The sequence below is a fragment of the Phocoena phocoena genome, chromosome X (assembly GCF_963924675.1).
Source record: "Phocoena phocoena chromosome X, mPhoPho1.1, whole genome shotgun sequence".
Classification (NCBI taxonomy): Eukaryota; Metazoa; Chordata; class Mammalia; order Artiodactyla; family Phocoenidae; genus Phocoena; species Phocoena phocoena.
This window is the reverse complement of record NC_089240.1, coordinates 125,625,203-125,640,709: the sequence shown is the minus strand read 5'-3', so window position 1 is coordinate 125,640,709 and position 15,507 is coordinate 125,625,203. Positions and strand designations below refer to the sequence as shown.

Below are 15,507 nucleotides of genomic sequence, written 5' to 3'. Positions count from 1 at the left end.
ATGCAAACTGGTCATCAAGAGAAAAGAGGGCTGTTACTTTAAGGGGAAGACGCTGATTAGCTGCTCTGGCTGGCAGCAAACAGCTGGTCTGTCCGGCAGGTTCAAGGCCATTTCAGCTTCTCTCTTATGGAGGCACCATATGTTCCATCTCGCACATCAGCAGCTTTATTTTCCAATGATCGTGTTCCAGAAGGGAAGCACAAAGGGGGAGGAGAAGGTAGAGCCCACAGTTTACCCTTTGAGTACTTTCTTGTGGTTTTAGATGCAGTTGGGATGTGTGTGTTTCGAGGGTGGGGGGGAGTTAACGCTTCCTTCTGTTCCAAAGACCAGAGAACAAATGTTCGACCAGCACTTACGAATACCCTCCAGAGATCGGAGGAGAGCGGAGCAGGGGAAAGATATGTGAAAAGGCACACACACTGTATCGCCGGGAGATTAAATGGGAAGAGGGGGTGGAGCTGGCGAGAGACCGGGAGGAATTTGACTTCGCTCAGGAGACCTACCAGTCGAGTTTGGGCCCCGCCCACTTCTCCTTATTTGTCAATTTTTCTTATTGTCAGTATTCCCCTTCCGAACGAACTTTACAAGTAGAGAGGCGGACCGGTCCGGGGGTCGGGGGCGGGGCCGGCCAGGCCGACGGGCTGGCTAAAGGTTACTCCAAACATTATGTTTAACATTCCTCCGCGCAAGTCCGAGTTCCCGCAAGTTTGGGGGGCAGGGCAGGTGTAAGGGATAGGGGCCGGCTGAATCCTCACTCCAGCTAATGCCGGGAACCCGTGGGTCCTGGACACCCCCAAGTGCAGGGCCTTGGCTCCGTCAGAGGCGGCAGGCTGACGCACGTTCCGGAGGTGCATCCTCGTCCCTACCGCCTGCCCGAGCTACACGAACCTCGGAGGTAGCAGTTGCAACGCCCTCCGTGCAAACAAAGAGGCCCCGCGGAGCGTTTGAGCCCCTGTGTAGGGGGCTGGGGGTGGCGGGAGGGCGCGGGAGGAGGGAGGAGCGCAGCCGCGGGGTGGCGTTAGCCTCAGAGTCGCCGCCGTCGTCTCAGCCGTCGTCTTGGCCACCGGCAGGTGCGACAGCCGCCCTGAGTCTAGGCGGTGAGGGGCGCGGGCTGCAAAGCGAAACCGAGGAAAGAGCGCCCCCTATGCCCGCGCCCGGCGAGCGCAGCGGCGAGCGGCGTCTGCCCAACCCGCCGAGCGTGCGCCGCCTCTGGCCTCCGCGCCCGCCCGCTAGCCGAGACGCCAGCCCAGCCGTCCGGGCCGCGGGGGCCCCGGGTGTCCACCGCCCCGCTGCCGGGCCCGCTGCAGGCGCCAGGAGCCGGGGGCTCCCCACGCCTTCTGGGGTTCCTGCGGAGGGGATTCGAGACCCAGCCTCCTCCCCACCGCCTACACTTGCCCTCCTGTCCCGGGCGGCTCGCCCCCGCCCCCCTGCCTCTGCGTCCCTTTTCCCTTCCCTCTCTCCAGCCTCCAGGGAAACAAAGGGGCTTTTTATAAAGCGGATTGTCGGCGGCAGCAACGGCGGCGGGGGTGGGAGGGAGGGGGGAATCTATAAAGACAAGAAGAGGTGGAGTGGGGGAAGAAGCTGCGCGGCCTCCGGGAGCCCCGAGCGGCGGCGGCGGCGGCGGCCGGGAAGCCCCAGCGGGAGCGAGGCCGACACCACCCGGCCCGTGGGCACCCGGGAGGCGGCCCACGCCTGCGGAGGGCTGGGCTGCCCCGCTGCGATGCTGCCCTCCGGCTTGCCGCAGCCTGGGAACGGGATCGCCCGGCCGCGGGGCCCGGGCCGGCGGGGGCGGCGCGATCCCCGCGGGGGTCTCCCCCGGGAGACTCGGGCCCTCTTCCCAACCAACTCTTTCGAAATTGCTCAGGCTCGGGGAGACTTTGCGTCTTTGTTCCAGCGCGGCCGCCTCTCGTACGCCCAGCTCGCTCGCCCTCACAATGTCCCGGAGCTGGCCTTGGTTGGCTACCCGCAAAGGGCACGTTCGCCGTGGGGACGGCGCCCTGGGGCCGGGTGGGGGGGGGGGGAGAATTCCTCCTGCTGCCAAAAAACGACAAGCCACCCCAGCAAGTGGAGTCGCTTCTCTCCACCTCCCTCAGCCATCCTGTGCTCCCGCCCGCGCACACACTCCCACCCACACTCGGGGTGTCCCGCTCGGCCGCACCCAGCTGCAGAAGCGCGGCGGGGCGAAGCCCCCGGCCCGAAGTGCGTCAGTTTGCTCAGGTTCCGACGACTTCAGGGCAGTTTTCTGCAAGCTAATCCTATTAGTGTCTGCTCAGTCCGAATTTAATCACGGATCAAAATCAGGCCGTATGGCCAGCTTTCCAAGCGGCTTCGGACACGCTGCAGCGGGACGGAGCCTGGCCGAGCCAAGTGGCCGTGAAAAGTATTTGGCGGCGCTCCGGGGGGCTTCCCGCCCGCCCTCGCTGGCGCCGGGCGCCGGGCTGTGCTGCCGCTCCGAGGCCTGGGAGCTCGGGGCGCGGGGGCGCTGGGAGCTCCGGGCAGGAGCCCAGTCGGGGCTGCCTCGAACCGCCAGCTCTGCTCAGGGCTGCTCTCCAGAGGAGAATTTGGCAGGGGAGGGAGCGAAAGGCGGCGGGCTCGGCGCGCGCACACTCCACACTCCCGCTCGGTGGCGGCAAACTGGGTACGGGTGGGGTTGGGGGAAATCCTGCGCCCAGCGCCCACTGCCGACTGGCCCGAGCTCTGGGAGCCGGTATGCGAAGGCAGCGTCGCCGGTGGCATCCGGGCTGCGAGCGGCCCGGGGTGCGCCGGGTCGGAGCGGGAGCCTCCCGGTAGCCCGGCGCGGCCGGGGGAGCCCTCGTGGCCCGCGCCCCTCTGCCTTCCCTCTTCGGTACTCGACTGCCCCTACCCGATTCCAGACGCCCGGCGGGCGCCGGGGTGCAGGCACAGGCCACAGTCCCGGGCGATGCGAGCTGCGCTGAGCTCGGCCCAGCCAGTCCGAGAAGGGGGCGACCACGCGCAGCGCCAGGTGGGCCGTGTGCTCGGAGCAAACTTCGGGGTCCCCCGGCTCTCAGTATCCCCGGGCCCCCGCTTCTCCGCGACGGGGACCACAAGTGCGGGCCACAAGTGCAGCCCGGCGCCCCCAGAGCAGTCGGACCTCCCGCGCCCGCCCTCAGCCTTACCGTGCTGCGGAGCTCCCGCGGCGGCGGCGGGGGCAGTGCCCGAGGGGCGGGCGGCCACCGGCGCGGGCAGCCTGGCCTCCGGCGCCCGCCGAGCGGCCCGGCCCGATTGCAGATCACCTCTGGCTAGCGGCCGGTGCCCCCGCGCCCGCCCGCCTCCGGCCGCTTCAGCTCGCAGCCAAGTTCATGCCGGCGGCGCTGCAGCGGCGGCCTCAATCTGCTCGCTCCATTCCCACCGCCCGGCTCCGCGCCGCGCGCCCGGAAGGTGGAGTTTCGGGGGTTTAAGTTACTGATAGGCATTTCTCACTGCTGTGTCACTCGGGGAGGAGGAGACACGCACGCCGCACACTCACACACCCTCACACTCGCGGCGACGAGCGGCTCTGGCCTTAAAGGGGAAGCCACGCCGCCCCGCCCGCGACCCCGTCGGCCCCGAGCCCCGAAACGCCGAGTTTCCAGGCCCGGAGGGGGCCGGGGTTAGCAGAAGCGCGGCGGCCGCCCGAGGGGCCTACCGGACCCTCCGGCCACTCTTTGGAAGGGAAAGCGGCCGCAGGCTGGCTTCGCCGCGGTTGCCTCGTTTCTCCACTCAACTCGAGCCAGGGCAGCCGGGCAGCAGCGGGAGGGAAGGAAAGGGCACGCGCGCACTCACCTCGGTGGCTCCGCACGCAGCGGGAGGCGGTCGGTGCCTTAGGTGGCAGGTGGCCCGCCTAGACGGTGCGCTGCTGGCGAGAGGCGACAGCGGGGTGGCCGTGCGCCCCCGGGCACGAGCGGATGGAGCTCGCCCGAGGGCGGCAGGCGGAGCCCCGCGCGCTCGGGAAGCCGGCTCACGGCAGGTAGACTTCCCGCTTCTGGGCCGAGCTAGCTGGTGAGCGGCGCGCGCCCCTGACGGACGCGGAACGAGCAGGGAGAGCGGGAGAGCCAGCACTCACCGGCGACAGGGCCGGAGAGCGCTCCAGACGGACCGAGACCGAGGGAGACGAGAGACAGGGAGAGACCGAATCCCCGAGAGGCCCTGGCGAGAGAAAGAGAATGAGAGAGATGGCAGCTCCCCGAAGGACCCCCGATCGTCATCCGGACCGGGGTGTCAGCGTCAAGTAGCCAGTTCCACCCCCCCTCCCCCTTTTCCCGTCCTCGGCAGAGACCGACCTCGAGCAGCGGCCCGGCCTCCTCCCCCTCGCCCCGGAAGGGTGCTCACCTTCCGCGGACTGCTGCGGGCAGAGGAGCGCCGGTCTCACGGCCGCCGCGTCTGCCCGCTGGCTCCCGCCCAGACGGCCAAGGCGACCCGCTGTGACGGCAGTGGGGACCAGGGCTCTCAGGTGGCGACTGCCGAACTGCACCCGCCCCGCTCCTGGCCTAGCGGCCCCCCTCCGCCCGGCGGGCCCCCGCCCCCTCCTCCTCCTTGCATTCCCCCGCCCCCCGCCCCCGCCCAGGTGCGGACCCTGTCTGTGCCGCCCGCCGAGGAGCCCGGGCGCGCCAGCCAGTCTCCCGCCTCTCTGGCCTCGGGCCCGCGGAGCCCCCGCGGGAGCTGGGCCGGTCTGGCCTCTCGTAGCGCGGGGTTATCCCGGGGCAGACACCTGCGGCTTCTGCAGGAACACGGGTTCCTCGTGAGCTGCCCGGCGGCGAGCCGGAGCGCGCCGTCCTCCCTCTGCCCGGGCGCGGAGGCCGGTGGCTCCTCTCCCTGTCTCCCCGGGGGCTGGCTCGCGCCCCTCCTCCGGGGTCCCCAACCGGGCTGCGTTTCCTAACCTGCACTTCCCGGGCGGCGGCAGGGAGCGAGCTCAGTTCGCGGACGCCGCGTCCGGTCCGACAGCAGCAGCGCCGAGCGCAGCAGCCCCAGAGCGGGCTCTGGGCTCCCGCCTGCACCTCTGAGGAGCGACCTGTCACCAGCACATCTGGTCACACTCGGCCGAGCTGCGGGCCGGGAATAAAGGGGTGGGCCAACCGCCCACGCGGCCCCTCCTTCCCTCCACGCCCACGCCCTCGGCCCGCGGGAAGCGCGGGGCCCCCTCCCAGAACCGAGCGAAGTCCTTTCGTGGGCTGCGTAGGCGCGACGGAGCCGGGCGCTTGCCTCTGAGCGTTTGCCCAAGTTTCCTGACTGAGGAGCGGCGTCCGGGCCCCACCGCGGGGCACAGGTGTCGGACTCCTGCTCCGCGGCCCCGGTAGCGGGGCGAGCGCGGCCCAGCGGGCGCGGCGGGGGTCCGCGGCTCGGCGGGGCTGCTGGGAAGGAATCCACCTTGGCCGGGCCCAGCCGGGACTGCCCTGGAGAAGGCCAGCGGCCAGGAGAGGGTATTGCTCTCTGGTGACTGAACTGATCGCAGCCCTCACCTTCACTCCCGACAAGGCCGCGATGGAGTCCCCGTCCCCGGCCTGTTGGGCTACTGCGGGGAGGGGGGTGGTCATCCTAGAGCGAGTTCGTATCGGCCGGCTTCCCGCGGGCCGAGGGCGAGTTCATGTCTTGAAGGGAATCGGATTAACCAAAGCGGAACCAGGGATAACTGTGTCTATTACCGAGCATGGCCCAGTGCTTTTAAAATTTGATTCCTGCCCGCCTCAAAGTGCGGTGGAAAATGGGGATCTGTTCCCAGAAACCTTCACTCCACCCTCATGTCCCTTCCCGTCTGCTTCCCCAGTGGGGCGGGTGATGCCCACTCCCCCCGTGGGTCCTGGGAGCCTGTGAGATCACAGCCGCACCTGTGCCAGAGGATGAACGGCCCGTGTCGCACCACCACCTGGATGGCTGCCGGACATCTTGAGCCGCACGCAGCCAGAGCTGAGCTCCTGATCATTTCTGAAACCGGCTTCTCCCCTGGCCTGCCACCCGAGTTCATGACGGCTCCATCCTGCAAATTGCCCAGGCTGAATTCTCTCATTTTTTTTTCTCTTTTGCTCACACCCCACATCCAGAGAAGCAGACAGTTCTGTTGTCTCCATCTTCAAGATGCATCCACACTCCCAGCCTTCTCGCCCGCCCCCCCCCCCTCCACTGCTACCCTCTGGGCTCAGCCGTCAGCATCTCCCACCTGGATTATTCCAGTAGCCACCTAACAGGTTGCCATTCCCTACCTCCCTCTTCCTCCCCTCCCCACCCCAGTAATGTCTGTTCTCTGAGCACCTGCAGCAGCTCCTCTGTAAACTAAAGTGCTTCTGGTGGCCTAGCAGACATGCCCCTATCCCCCCACCTGGATGACATCATCTTCCTTCTTGCCCTCGCTCTCACCCTGCTCCAGGCCTCCTGACTCTTCCTCAACACACCAGGCACATCCCTCCTTAGGGCCTTTGCACCGGCTGTTCCCTCTGTTGGAATGCACTTTCCCAGATATCCACTGGGCCAGCTCCCTCATTTCCTTTCATCTTGACACAACAGTCACCTGGCCAACCTATGTAACAATTCAAAGCCCCACACCCATCTCTGGCACTTCCTCTCCCCTTCCCTGCTTTGTTTTCTCTTTAGTACTTAATGCTAGCTGACCTCCTCTATAGGTTAGATCCCAAGAGGGCCTCGATCAGTGTCTGTTTTGCTCACTGCTGTATTCCTAGCTCCTGGTTAGTAGAATTCTATTTTCCTGGAACTTTTCAGGAAACTCTGGGGGCCACAGGATTGTACACATACGCTGGGGAAGGGGCCCATAGCTGTCATTATATTTTCAGGAGGTTCGTGGTGTCCTTAAGAAGGATGGAGGTCAGGCAAAGAACTTTGCCTTCACATGGTGAAACCAGTCTCAGGTCATGTCACCAAGGGGCACCGTGGCCCAGATGTGTTGTGATTCTTCCAGTTACTGTTGGAAACAGAGGTTCCCTTCTAGTTGTCACCTTGAGTATTCCAAGTTTGATGGAGAAATGGGAGAGGAGGCCAGAGACAGTGAGGGTGAGGGCTTTGTTCTCATCGAGTAGACTGGCTGTGAGACCCTTTTGTCATTCCAAATGTGGACCGGGTCTGGCGCTAACAGCTCCCTCCACGTATCAAGGTGTACCATGTACTTTACCTACATGAGTCCATGTACCCATTGTGGTGTTAGCCATTGTCATCTCCGTGTTCTCGATGAGGAAATGGGAGGCTTGGAGAGGCTAAGGGGCATGTCCCGGGTCAAGCAGCTGGAGAGTGGCCGAGCAGTAAGCAACTGGGCCTCAAAGCTTGGGCTGCTTCCACAGCGGGTCCAGGCAAGGAAAGGAATCCCACAGGTTCTCCAGGGGCTGCCCTTCTCCTGGGGGAATCTCCTGGCCCTGTTGCTGCCAAGCAAAGGGTTGGGCTTGGGCTATGGGGGTCCAGGAGCACCATGCCAAGGCCAGTGTGGACCCTGCCTTTGGTCTGACCCAAACCTGGAGCTCAAGAGATATGAAAACAGTCAGCAGCCACCTGTCATTCATGGGCATAGTCCTGTGAACATACACGAAGTTTTCCCAAGTTTATGTGACCGATGTTGGGACCTTAACTGGGCAGCTTCTGGAATTCTGTGTGAGGCACAGGTAGCGGCCCATGGAGAACAGGCGTGCTGAGTGCCAGTAAGAAACACACATCCAGTCGCACTGTTCATCGTTACACCCTTGTTCCAAAGCCTCCTGTGGCTCCCTACTGCCCACAGCTCTAAATCCCAACTCCTCAGCCTGGTGCTCCACAGGTGGCCCCAGCCTCCGTGTCCAGATTCACCTCCTGGTATTTCCACACATGCTTCTGGGCCTCCTGCCCGGCTGGACTGTTGATTGGACATCGAACAACTCTGGTTCTTCCGGCCTCTCTACCTTTGCTTATGTATTTCCCACGCCTAGAATGCCAGCTCTCCTGTCAGAATCCCACCTGACTTTCAGGGCTCATCTCAAAAGGCGCATCCTCCGTGAAGCCTGGCCCAAGTTGCAGCAGGCACTGGTGCCCTCCCTCGCTCCACCAGCCACGAGCCTGTCTGTACCTCTCTGACTCTGCAGGCCTTTGCCCTAAGCTCTTCCCATTTCACTATTTTACCAGAGACGTTTGGGGTTCCCCCAAAGCTTCCCTGAAGAACTCACTGCTGACCCATGGCTGGGGCAAAGGGGCGTTCAGGGTGACCTCCAAATGACGGAATCTGGACCCAGAGGGAAGAAATGGGGTGACGCACGTTGCAGGGCTCACCACAACACCTGACGTTTCCCACCCCTCCACCTGCTCCTCCGGCCTCTCCCCTGGCTCCTGGCCCCCTGCAGCTATGCGCCCCCCCCCCTTCCCGCCATGCAGAGGCCACACCCCACAGCCCAGGCTCTGAGCCCTAGGCTCCTGGAGCATCCGCTGCGTAGAGTCCTAAGCCTGATGACCAGTGTTTTCTGACCCCAGCAGACTGGAGGCCACAAGCAACAGGCACCTGGACAGAAAAATGCCCGTGGGGAGTCCCAGGGTGGTGACGGGCCCACGAGGAGGAAGTACAACTTGACCTGGGAGGCTGGCGGCTGTGCTGTAAGGATCTGCCACCTCCCAGCTGTATAAGCTTCTGAGCCTTGGGTGTCTCCTTTGTCAGATGGGGGTCATAGTGGGACCTGCCTTACTGGGGTGTAGTCAGAGTTGCAACCCTCTCTGTATGGGACCACCCTTGGCAGGGCGCCTGGCCCATGGGTTGTTTGTCCTCAGAGAAGAGGCTACTGTCATGTACCCCAAACACCCCCCAAAGACAGGAGGCAGGTATTGAATGAAAGATGTTGACTTTAGGGTGAAACACGTTGGGATGAAAGCCCAGTCCTGCACATGGGTCGGAACCCTGTATGACACCGGGCAAACGGTGAGTGTTTTGATATGTCTGGCAAAAGATGATTCTGCGCCTGGTGAGGAGCCGGATTGGGGCACTTGCGGAGCACACGTGGCATTTTGCCCTGGGGGGGTGGACGAGAGCCACTGGGAAATCATTTTGAGTTGAAGTATTATTTCGAGTTGAATTATTTCTCTTCACCATGTTCTGAAACAATTTTAATTTTCTCAGGGACGATGGTGGCGGTAGGAATCTTTAAGGCTCACAATGGAAACAAATGGGAAATTGTTAAAATATTGATTGTCATTTCCTGGTGACTTCACTGTTTAAAAAATAGGAACCTTTAAGAAAAAAGCCCTCATTAGCAAGCGGGCAGTTAATTAAAGGGCTGAAGAATGGCTTGCATTGATTTCACCATGAAACCAGAAAGCCATGGCTACATGTCAATTTTTCCCCTGCAGCTCCTTGCTTACCATAAATGCCACTTCCAGAATGCCACAGGTAATATCATCAAAGCATAGATAAGGACGGGAAATGGTTATTGAAACAGAGATGGATAAATAATTTAGGGAATTAACGTAAATCCAGATGGCTGCCAGTTTTCCTCTTTGCACCATACACACAACTGAAAGACATTGTCAGAGCTTTTATATAGAAAAAAGTATGCAGATGGCTTGCTAATTATTACTCTTTATGCAATGACATTTTTTTCCAATAGCACAGGCACGACTCAGGCCCCACATGGGAAGAGGCTCCATCCACTATTCTAGGACCCTTCAGACCATTTGCAATTTTGTGGTTAGGAAAAAAAACACACACACACACACAATAAAACCCAGGCCTGTGGCTGTCCTAGCAACCAGCTAGGCTACTGCTGCACCATCACTACAACCTCTCAGAAGGTTAATATGACGTAACACCAGGGAACCAGCCGGAGCCCAGCATCCAGCAGGCATGCTATCCAGGCAGACGTCAGCGGGGGCGGGGTGGGGGTGGGGGACAAAAAACGGACAACGTGCTCCCGCTGTTCTACGTTTGGAAACACAATCATCTTAACAGTAAAAGCAGCCCAAACTCTGGACGCACCAGTCCCTGTGCTTCACATCGTGGGCTCAATGAAGCCTCATAAGAACTAATTTCAGAGTTGAGCAAACTGAGGCTCAGAGACGTTCAGCAACTTGTCTGAGATCACACAGCTACTCACCGGTGAAACCGAGATTCGAATGTCCTAGGTGGCCTGGGACCCAGCAGCCTCCACAAAATCCCATTAAGACAAAGCTCACCAGGGGATTGGGAAGGAACACGCACTTCTTCACATGTTACCAGCTCTGAGCCCGGCGCTTTGGCACTTTGCTAGTTGGCTGGCTTGCGCCAGCTCATGAGAAAGGACTGCTGCATCTTTAGCAATTTTATGAACTTGTTGATGACTCTTTGGTAGCTTGAAATTGGCCGTGGTGGGAGTAGCTACACCACAGAAATGGGCAAATGCTGCAAATCAGGGACACTTACCAACATTCCATTGCATGCGGGCATCAGAGCCAGACTGCCCGGTTCAAATCCTGGGCCCACTGCTTACCGTGTGGCCTGGGGCAAGTTTCCTAGTCTGCAACATGGAGATACCACAGCGCCTGTCTCATCGGTTTGTTGCAAGAGTTAAACATAATAATCCATGTAAAAGCACCTGGCACAACAGAAGTGATGGGCTAGTGTTAGTTGTAAAAATAAGTGTACTGCAACTACTAATTATTACTATTATTATTATATTAGGCAGCCATCCACTTTCGTCTAGAGTCCAGCAACATGTCGTAAATGTTCTCCCTGCCTCTGGTCTCGCACACTCCAGTGCATCCTCCTCACAGTAGCTAGGGTAAATTTCTAGAATACACACTTTACCTCATTCCTCCCTTTTGCTCAAAATATTTCTATGGCTCCCTATTACCCTCAGGGGAAAGTCGCTGCCATAACAAAGTACCACGGTCTGGGGGCTTAAGCAACAGAAATGCATTATCTACCAGTTCTGGAGGCCAGATGTTTGAGATCAAGGTGTGGGCAGGCTTGGTTCTTTCTGAAGGTTGTGAGGGAAGGCTTTGTTCCAGGCTTCTCTCCTTGGCTTGTAGATGGCTATCATCTCCCTGTGTCTCTTTACGTTTTCTTCTTTCACTGTACACCCTGTGTCTAAATTTCCCCGTTTTTATAAGGACACAGGCAGTATTGGATTAGGGCCCCACCCTACAGCAGTATCACCTCGCCTTAACTTAATTAATTACATCTGCAGCGATCCTAGTTCCAAATAAAGCCACATTCTGAAGTGTACTGGCAGTTAGAACTCCAACATATGAATTTTTATGGGACACAATTCAACCCATCACAGTCTGCCCTCTGCGCCCCCCCAAAGTTTGTGTCTTTCTCACATGAAAAATACATCCAACATCCCATCCCAACATCCGCAAAAGTCTTAACCCAATTCAGCATCAACTCTCAGTCCAAAGTCTCATCCACACGTCATCTAAATCAGGTATGGGTGAGACTCAGGGTATCGTTCATCCTGGGCCAAAATTCCTCTTCACTTGTGAACTTGTGAAACCAAGCAACAGGTTATCTGCTTCCAAGATGGGTGTAAAGGTTACTTTGTTTTTCCTTTGAATCCAGCTTTTTTTTCTTAGAAATATACCGGAGACATTTTTTCAAATTAATAGGTAAAGATCTATGTTAACATTTTTAATGTCTTCATAGTATTGCATTTCATGTGTCTTACCATTTGTTTAACTTAACATATACTATTAAGTATTCAAGTTGTTTTCAACCTTTGGCCGTTATGAACAGGATGTATCTTTGAATTAAAATCTGCAATCACACACAAATATGAAAAATGTTATTTAGACTACTTCATGCTGTGAGTCACAAATACTACATAAATGCTCCAATGGGTAATGGTACTTATTTTATAAACTTTTGAAACTGGAATTCCACTTGGCATTATATGTATGTTTCTCCATTAGCTCAGAATATTTCATATTTCCCCTCACGTATTCCTTTGGAGGAGTTCAAAGGTGGTCACTTCTATCTACATTTAATGTACTGACTTCCAGTTGAAGCATCCAAAGTTATAAACGTGGGAGAGGCAATACTAACTCAATCTAAGGAACATAGTTGCTCGCATCTACTTTGTGTTCTTTCCAACAGACCAGAGCTTTCCCCTGGTTCTTGGTGTGGGAGGACCCCTGGGGAAATAACTAGCCTAATTTCTCATTCCTGCCTCTTTTCCTTCAACTGTAGTAATCTTTTCTGTCTTCATCCAATAAATATCTCCTTTAAGTTTGGCTGATGTCAGAATACCTCCTATTAGTCTCTCGTTGATTATAATCACTTCTCTACTCTAAAGCTTTCGCAATTAAATACAGCATTCATTGAGAGTTTATTTTGTGATCTTGAGTTTTATGTGGGTATCTCTGTTCTTCTCTAGTCTATAAACTGGTCATCAGAGACCCAAGACGCTATTTATTTGGAATCCCCTAAAGGCACCTCGCACTTTAAATAACACACAAATTGAATATAGTATTTTAAACTATACTGTATCTATACAGCAATGAGAAATATTTTAGCTTTTGGACACCATCAATACTTTCTCATTATATTATGTAAAACTATTTATTTACTGTATTAATTAATTTAAAGAGAGAGGGTACTTCAGGTAGTTTTCAGTTCTACTTTGAGTTTATTTTGGAGAAGGAATTTGACATACAAAATCCATGATTTGGATTTTTTTGTTTTTTTATTTACTTTTGGCTGCGTTGGGTTTTCGTTGCTGTGCGCGGGCCTTTCTCTAGTTGTGGCAAGCAGGGGCTACTCTTCGTTGCGGTGCACGGGCTTCTCATTGCGGTGGCTTCTCTTGTTGCAGAGCACGGGCTCTAGGCGCGCGGGCTCAGTAGTTGTGGCTCGTGGGCTCTAGAGTGCAGGCTTAGTAGTTGTGGCGCACGGGCTCAGTTGCTCTGCGGCATGTGGGATCTTCCCGAACCAGGGCTCGAACCCGTGTCCCCTGCATTGGCAGGTGGGTTCTCAACCACTTCACCACCAGGGAAGCCCCAAAATCCATGATTTTTGAATGTTGAAAACCATTAGACTAGAATGAAAGAAATACATGGAGCTGTATTACATATAAATATTATTATAGCATGGTTTTTAAAAAATGCTTGATAGTTAAGTCAATCTCATTTGATTTTTTGTTATTTACTATAGCATTTTTTGAAGTACCTTTTAGCAAAAATGCATACCGTTATACAATTTGTCCAGCTTTTGAATACAATTTTCCGTACTTTCGGAAGAGATCAAATGATGGCAATACAGTTTGGAAATCCTTGTCACAGATCCATTTCTTAGGATTTTCATCTCGGAAATGTTGACTTGCATAAGCATCAGGACCATACTTGTTTGATAAATGCATCGTCGGGACATACTTTTTATTTTTACGGTAGAAAGAAAATGGCAAAAACCTACTGTCATTCACATTTCGAGTCCATTCCTGTCTCTGGAGCTGTGCTCTGGCCCCATTTAGCCCATCGATCGGTTCTGTCACTCGCAGCGTCGGTTCCAGAGGCTTGTAGCGCTGTTCCCATACTTCAGAGACATCGCAGAAGGGTCCCTGACATCGTTTCCTATCAATGGGTGGCAGAATTCCGGACGGAGGAAAGGACCAGGCACTCGGCAAGCCAGCCAGCTGCCGAGGCTGACAGAGTGCTTCAGCTTCACTTTAGGTCTTCAGTGCATTAAAGGCTTTGCCTTCTGTAACCACAGCTCCCATGGATCAGGATCTTTTCTGAACGGTGAGTTGTATCTACCTGGAATCTGCTAGTGTTGGAGGGTCTCCCGCAGAGGTGGGGGGCGGCTGTGGCTCACCGTGGGGACAAGGACACTGGCCAACGTTATTTTTATGTGCTAACTTGACTGGGTTAAGGGAGGTCCAGAGAGCTGGTAAAGCCTTATTTCCGGGTGTGTCTGCGAGGGTGTTTGTGGAAGATATTTGCATTTGAATTAGTAGACTAAGCAAAGAGATCTGCCCTCACCAGTGTGCGTGGGCATCATGCAATCCATAGAGAGCCCAAATGAAACAGGTGAATGAAGGGTGGATTCCCTCTCTCCTCTTGAGCTCAGATGTCCATCTTTTCCTGCCCTAGAGCTTCAGAGCTCTTGGTTCTCCCACCTTCAGACTCTGGGACTTACCCCGTTGGCTTCCCGGGCTCTCAGGCCTCCGGACTTGGACTGAATTGTGCTGCTGGTTTTCCTGGGTCTCCAGCTTGCAGATGGCAGATCTGGGGGATGGCACTTCTTGGCCTCCATCCTGTGTGAACCAATTTCTATCATAAATCTCCTCTTCTTTCTCCTATCTGTGTATCTATCTATCATCTCTTCTTAGTTCTGTTTCTCTGGAGAACCATGACTAATACAGCGGGACAGGCAGAGGCTAGCCATTCCCATTCCAAAAGGGAGAGATTGGAAGGAAAATAGGGACCACGGGTCCCAAGAAAGTCTGAAACCTAGCAGGGCAAATTCCTTTTGATTTTAAGGCTTGCGAATAATCCTCTGGCTCAACGGTCTGCCCTCCGGGTTTGTTCTTTCACACCTCCATGCCTCGCACTCCGTATTCCCCGCGGACCAGAGGGCCGTCCTTTCCCTCCTCACCTGGGCCACTCCTCTCAGCCATCAGGCCTCGGCTGAAGCCTTCGTTCTCGCCTGTGTCACCTTCATGGACCACGGCCCCTCTTCCCCAAGGTCAGGAGAAGGGGCTGCCTTTTTACAGAAAGCACCTCTGGCTCTGGCGGGTGAGCTGCCACTCCGGTGGGTCCTTACAGCCCTGGCCTGTAACTGCGGATCCGCCCACCTCCCCACTAGACTGGGTGCCGCTGGATTTCAGGCACCAGCTGTTGTGTATCAGGTTTTAGCCCAGGGCCAGGCGCAGAGCTGCTGTGCGATATGTGAATGCCTGTGTGTCTGAGTGACGAACTGCACAAGGGAGCCTTTTCTGAACACCTACTGTGTGCAGAGCGTTGGACTTGGGCTGGACACTCTTGAGAGGGCGAGGAGGGACCATCTCACACTCATCATTAGAGACAACAGATGTATCGCCCTGCAGAGCTGGAGGGGCCCTTGGCAGCAGGCGCTGGCACCTGACACATATTAACGCATCAGATCCTCAAACCAGCCCTGCGACCCTGCGACCCTGTGAGAGATTACGTAGCACAGTGTAAAGGCAAGCAACCAGGGGCCAGCCTGCTTTCAATCCAGGCTTTGCCACTTAGAAGCTGTGTGTCTTTGGGCAGTTTGTGCCTCCCTCTCTGTGCCTCCGTTTCCTCTTCTGTAAAATGGGGCTAATCGGGGTACCTACCTCACGGGGTTGGAGCGAGGATTCCGTGACTTCATATCTGTCAGGTGTCAGCTGTCACTCAGCTACAGCCAGTTTCTAGCTGCTGCTGCAAAATGCTTGCCAGTGCAAAGTGTGCTCATACACCCAGGGACAGGGCTGGGAAACGCGGGTCCTGTACATGAAATGACTATAGCGCACCAACAGGTATGTGGGGAGGGGGACTGTGACACTGGGTGTCTGTTGGTGTCAGCTCCTGCAAATGATAAGAGGCCTGGCCCGGGAGGCAAGACCCCGGGTTCCCAGCTCAGTCTTG

General features: G+C 56.6%; 1 protein-coding gene and 1 pseudogene across 1 annotated transcript; one reads left to right on the top strand and one right to left on the bottom strand.

The window, feature by feature from the left end:
* Nucleotides 1-1,144: 1,144 nt before the first annotated feature.
* Nucleotides 1,145-4,876, top strand: LOC136142299 (collagen alpha-1(I) chain-like). The gene is made up of 4 exons (XM_065900291.1): nucleotides 1,145-1,954; nucleotides 2,094-2,199; nucleotides 2,382-3,399; nucleotides 4,273-4,876. Exons 1-4 carry the CDS (start codon nucleotides 1,145-1,147, stop codon nucleotides 4,874-4,876), a joined length of 2,538 nt encoding a protein of 845 aa, XP_065756363.1.
* Nucleotides 4,877-13,109: 8,233 nt separating this feature from the next.
* Nucleotides 13,110-14,170, bottom strand: LOC136142297 (spermatogenesis-associated protein 17-like; annotated as a pseudogene).
* Between the last annotated feature and the right edge of the window lie 1,337 nt (nucleotides 14,171-15,507).

Coding starts and splice junctions, on each gene's coding strand:
- LOC136142299 (XM_065900291.1), top strand. CDS start 1,145: ATGCCCGCGCCCGGCGAGCGCAGCGGCGAGCGGCGTCTGCCCAACCCG. Junction 1,955..2,093: donor ATGTCCCGGAGCTGGCCTTG/GTTGGCTACCCG, acceptor CACCTCCCTCAG/CCATCCTGTGCTCCCGCCCG. Junction 3,400..4,272: donor CCGCGCCGCGCGCCCGGAAG/GTGGAGTTTCGG, acceptor CGTCCTCGGCAG/AGACCGACCTCGAGCAGCGG.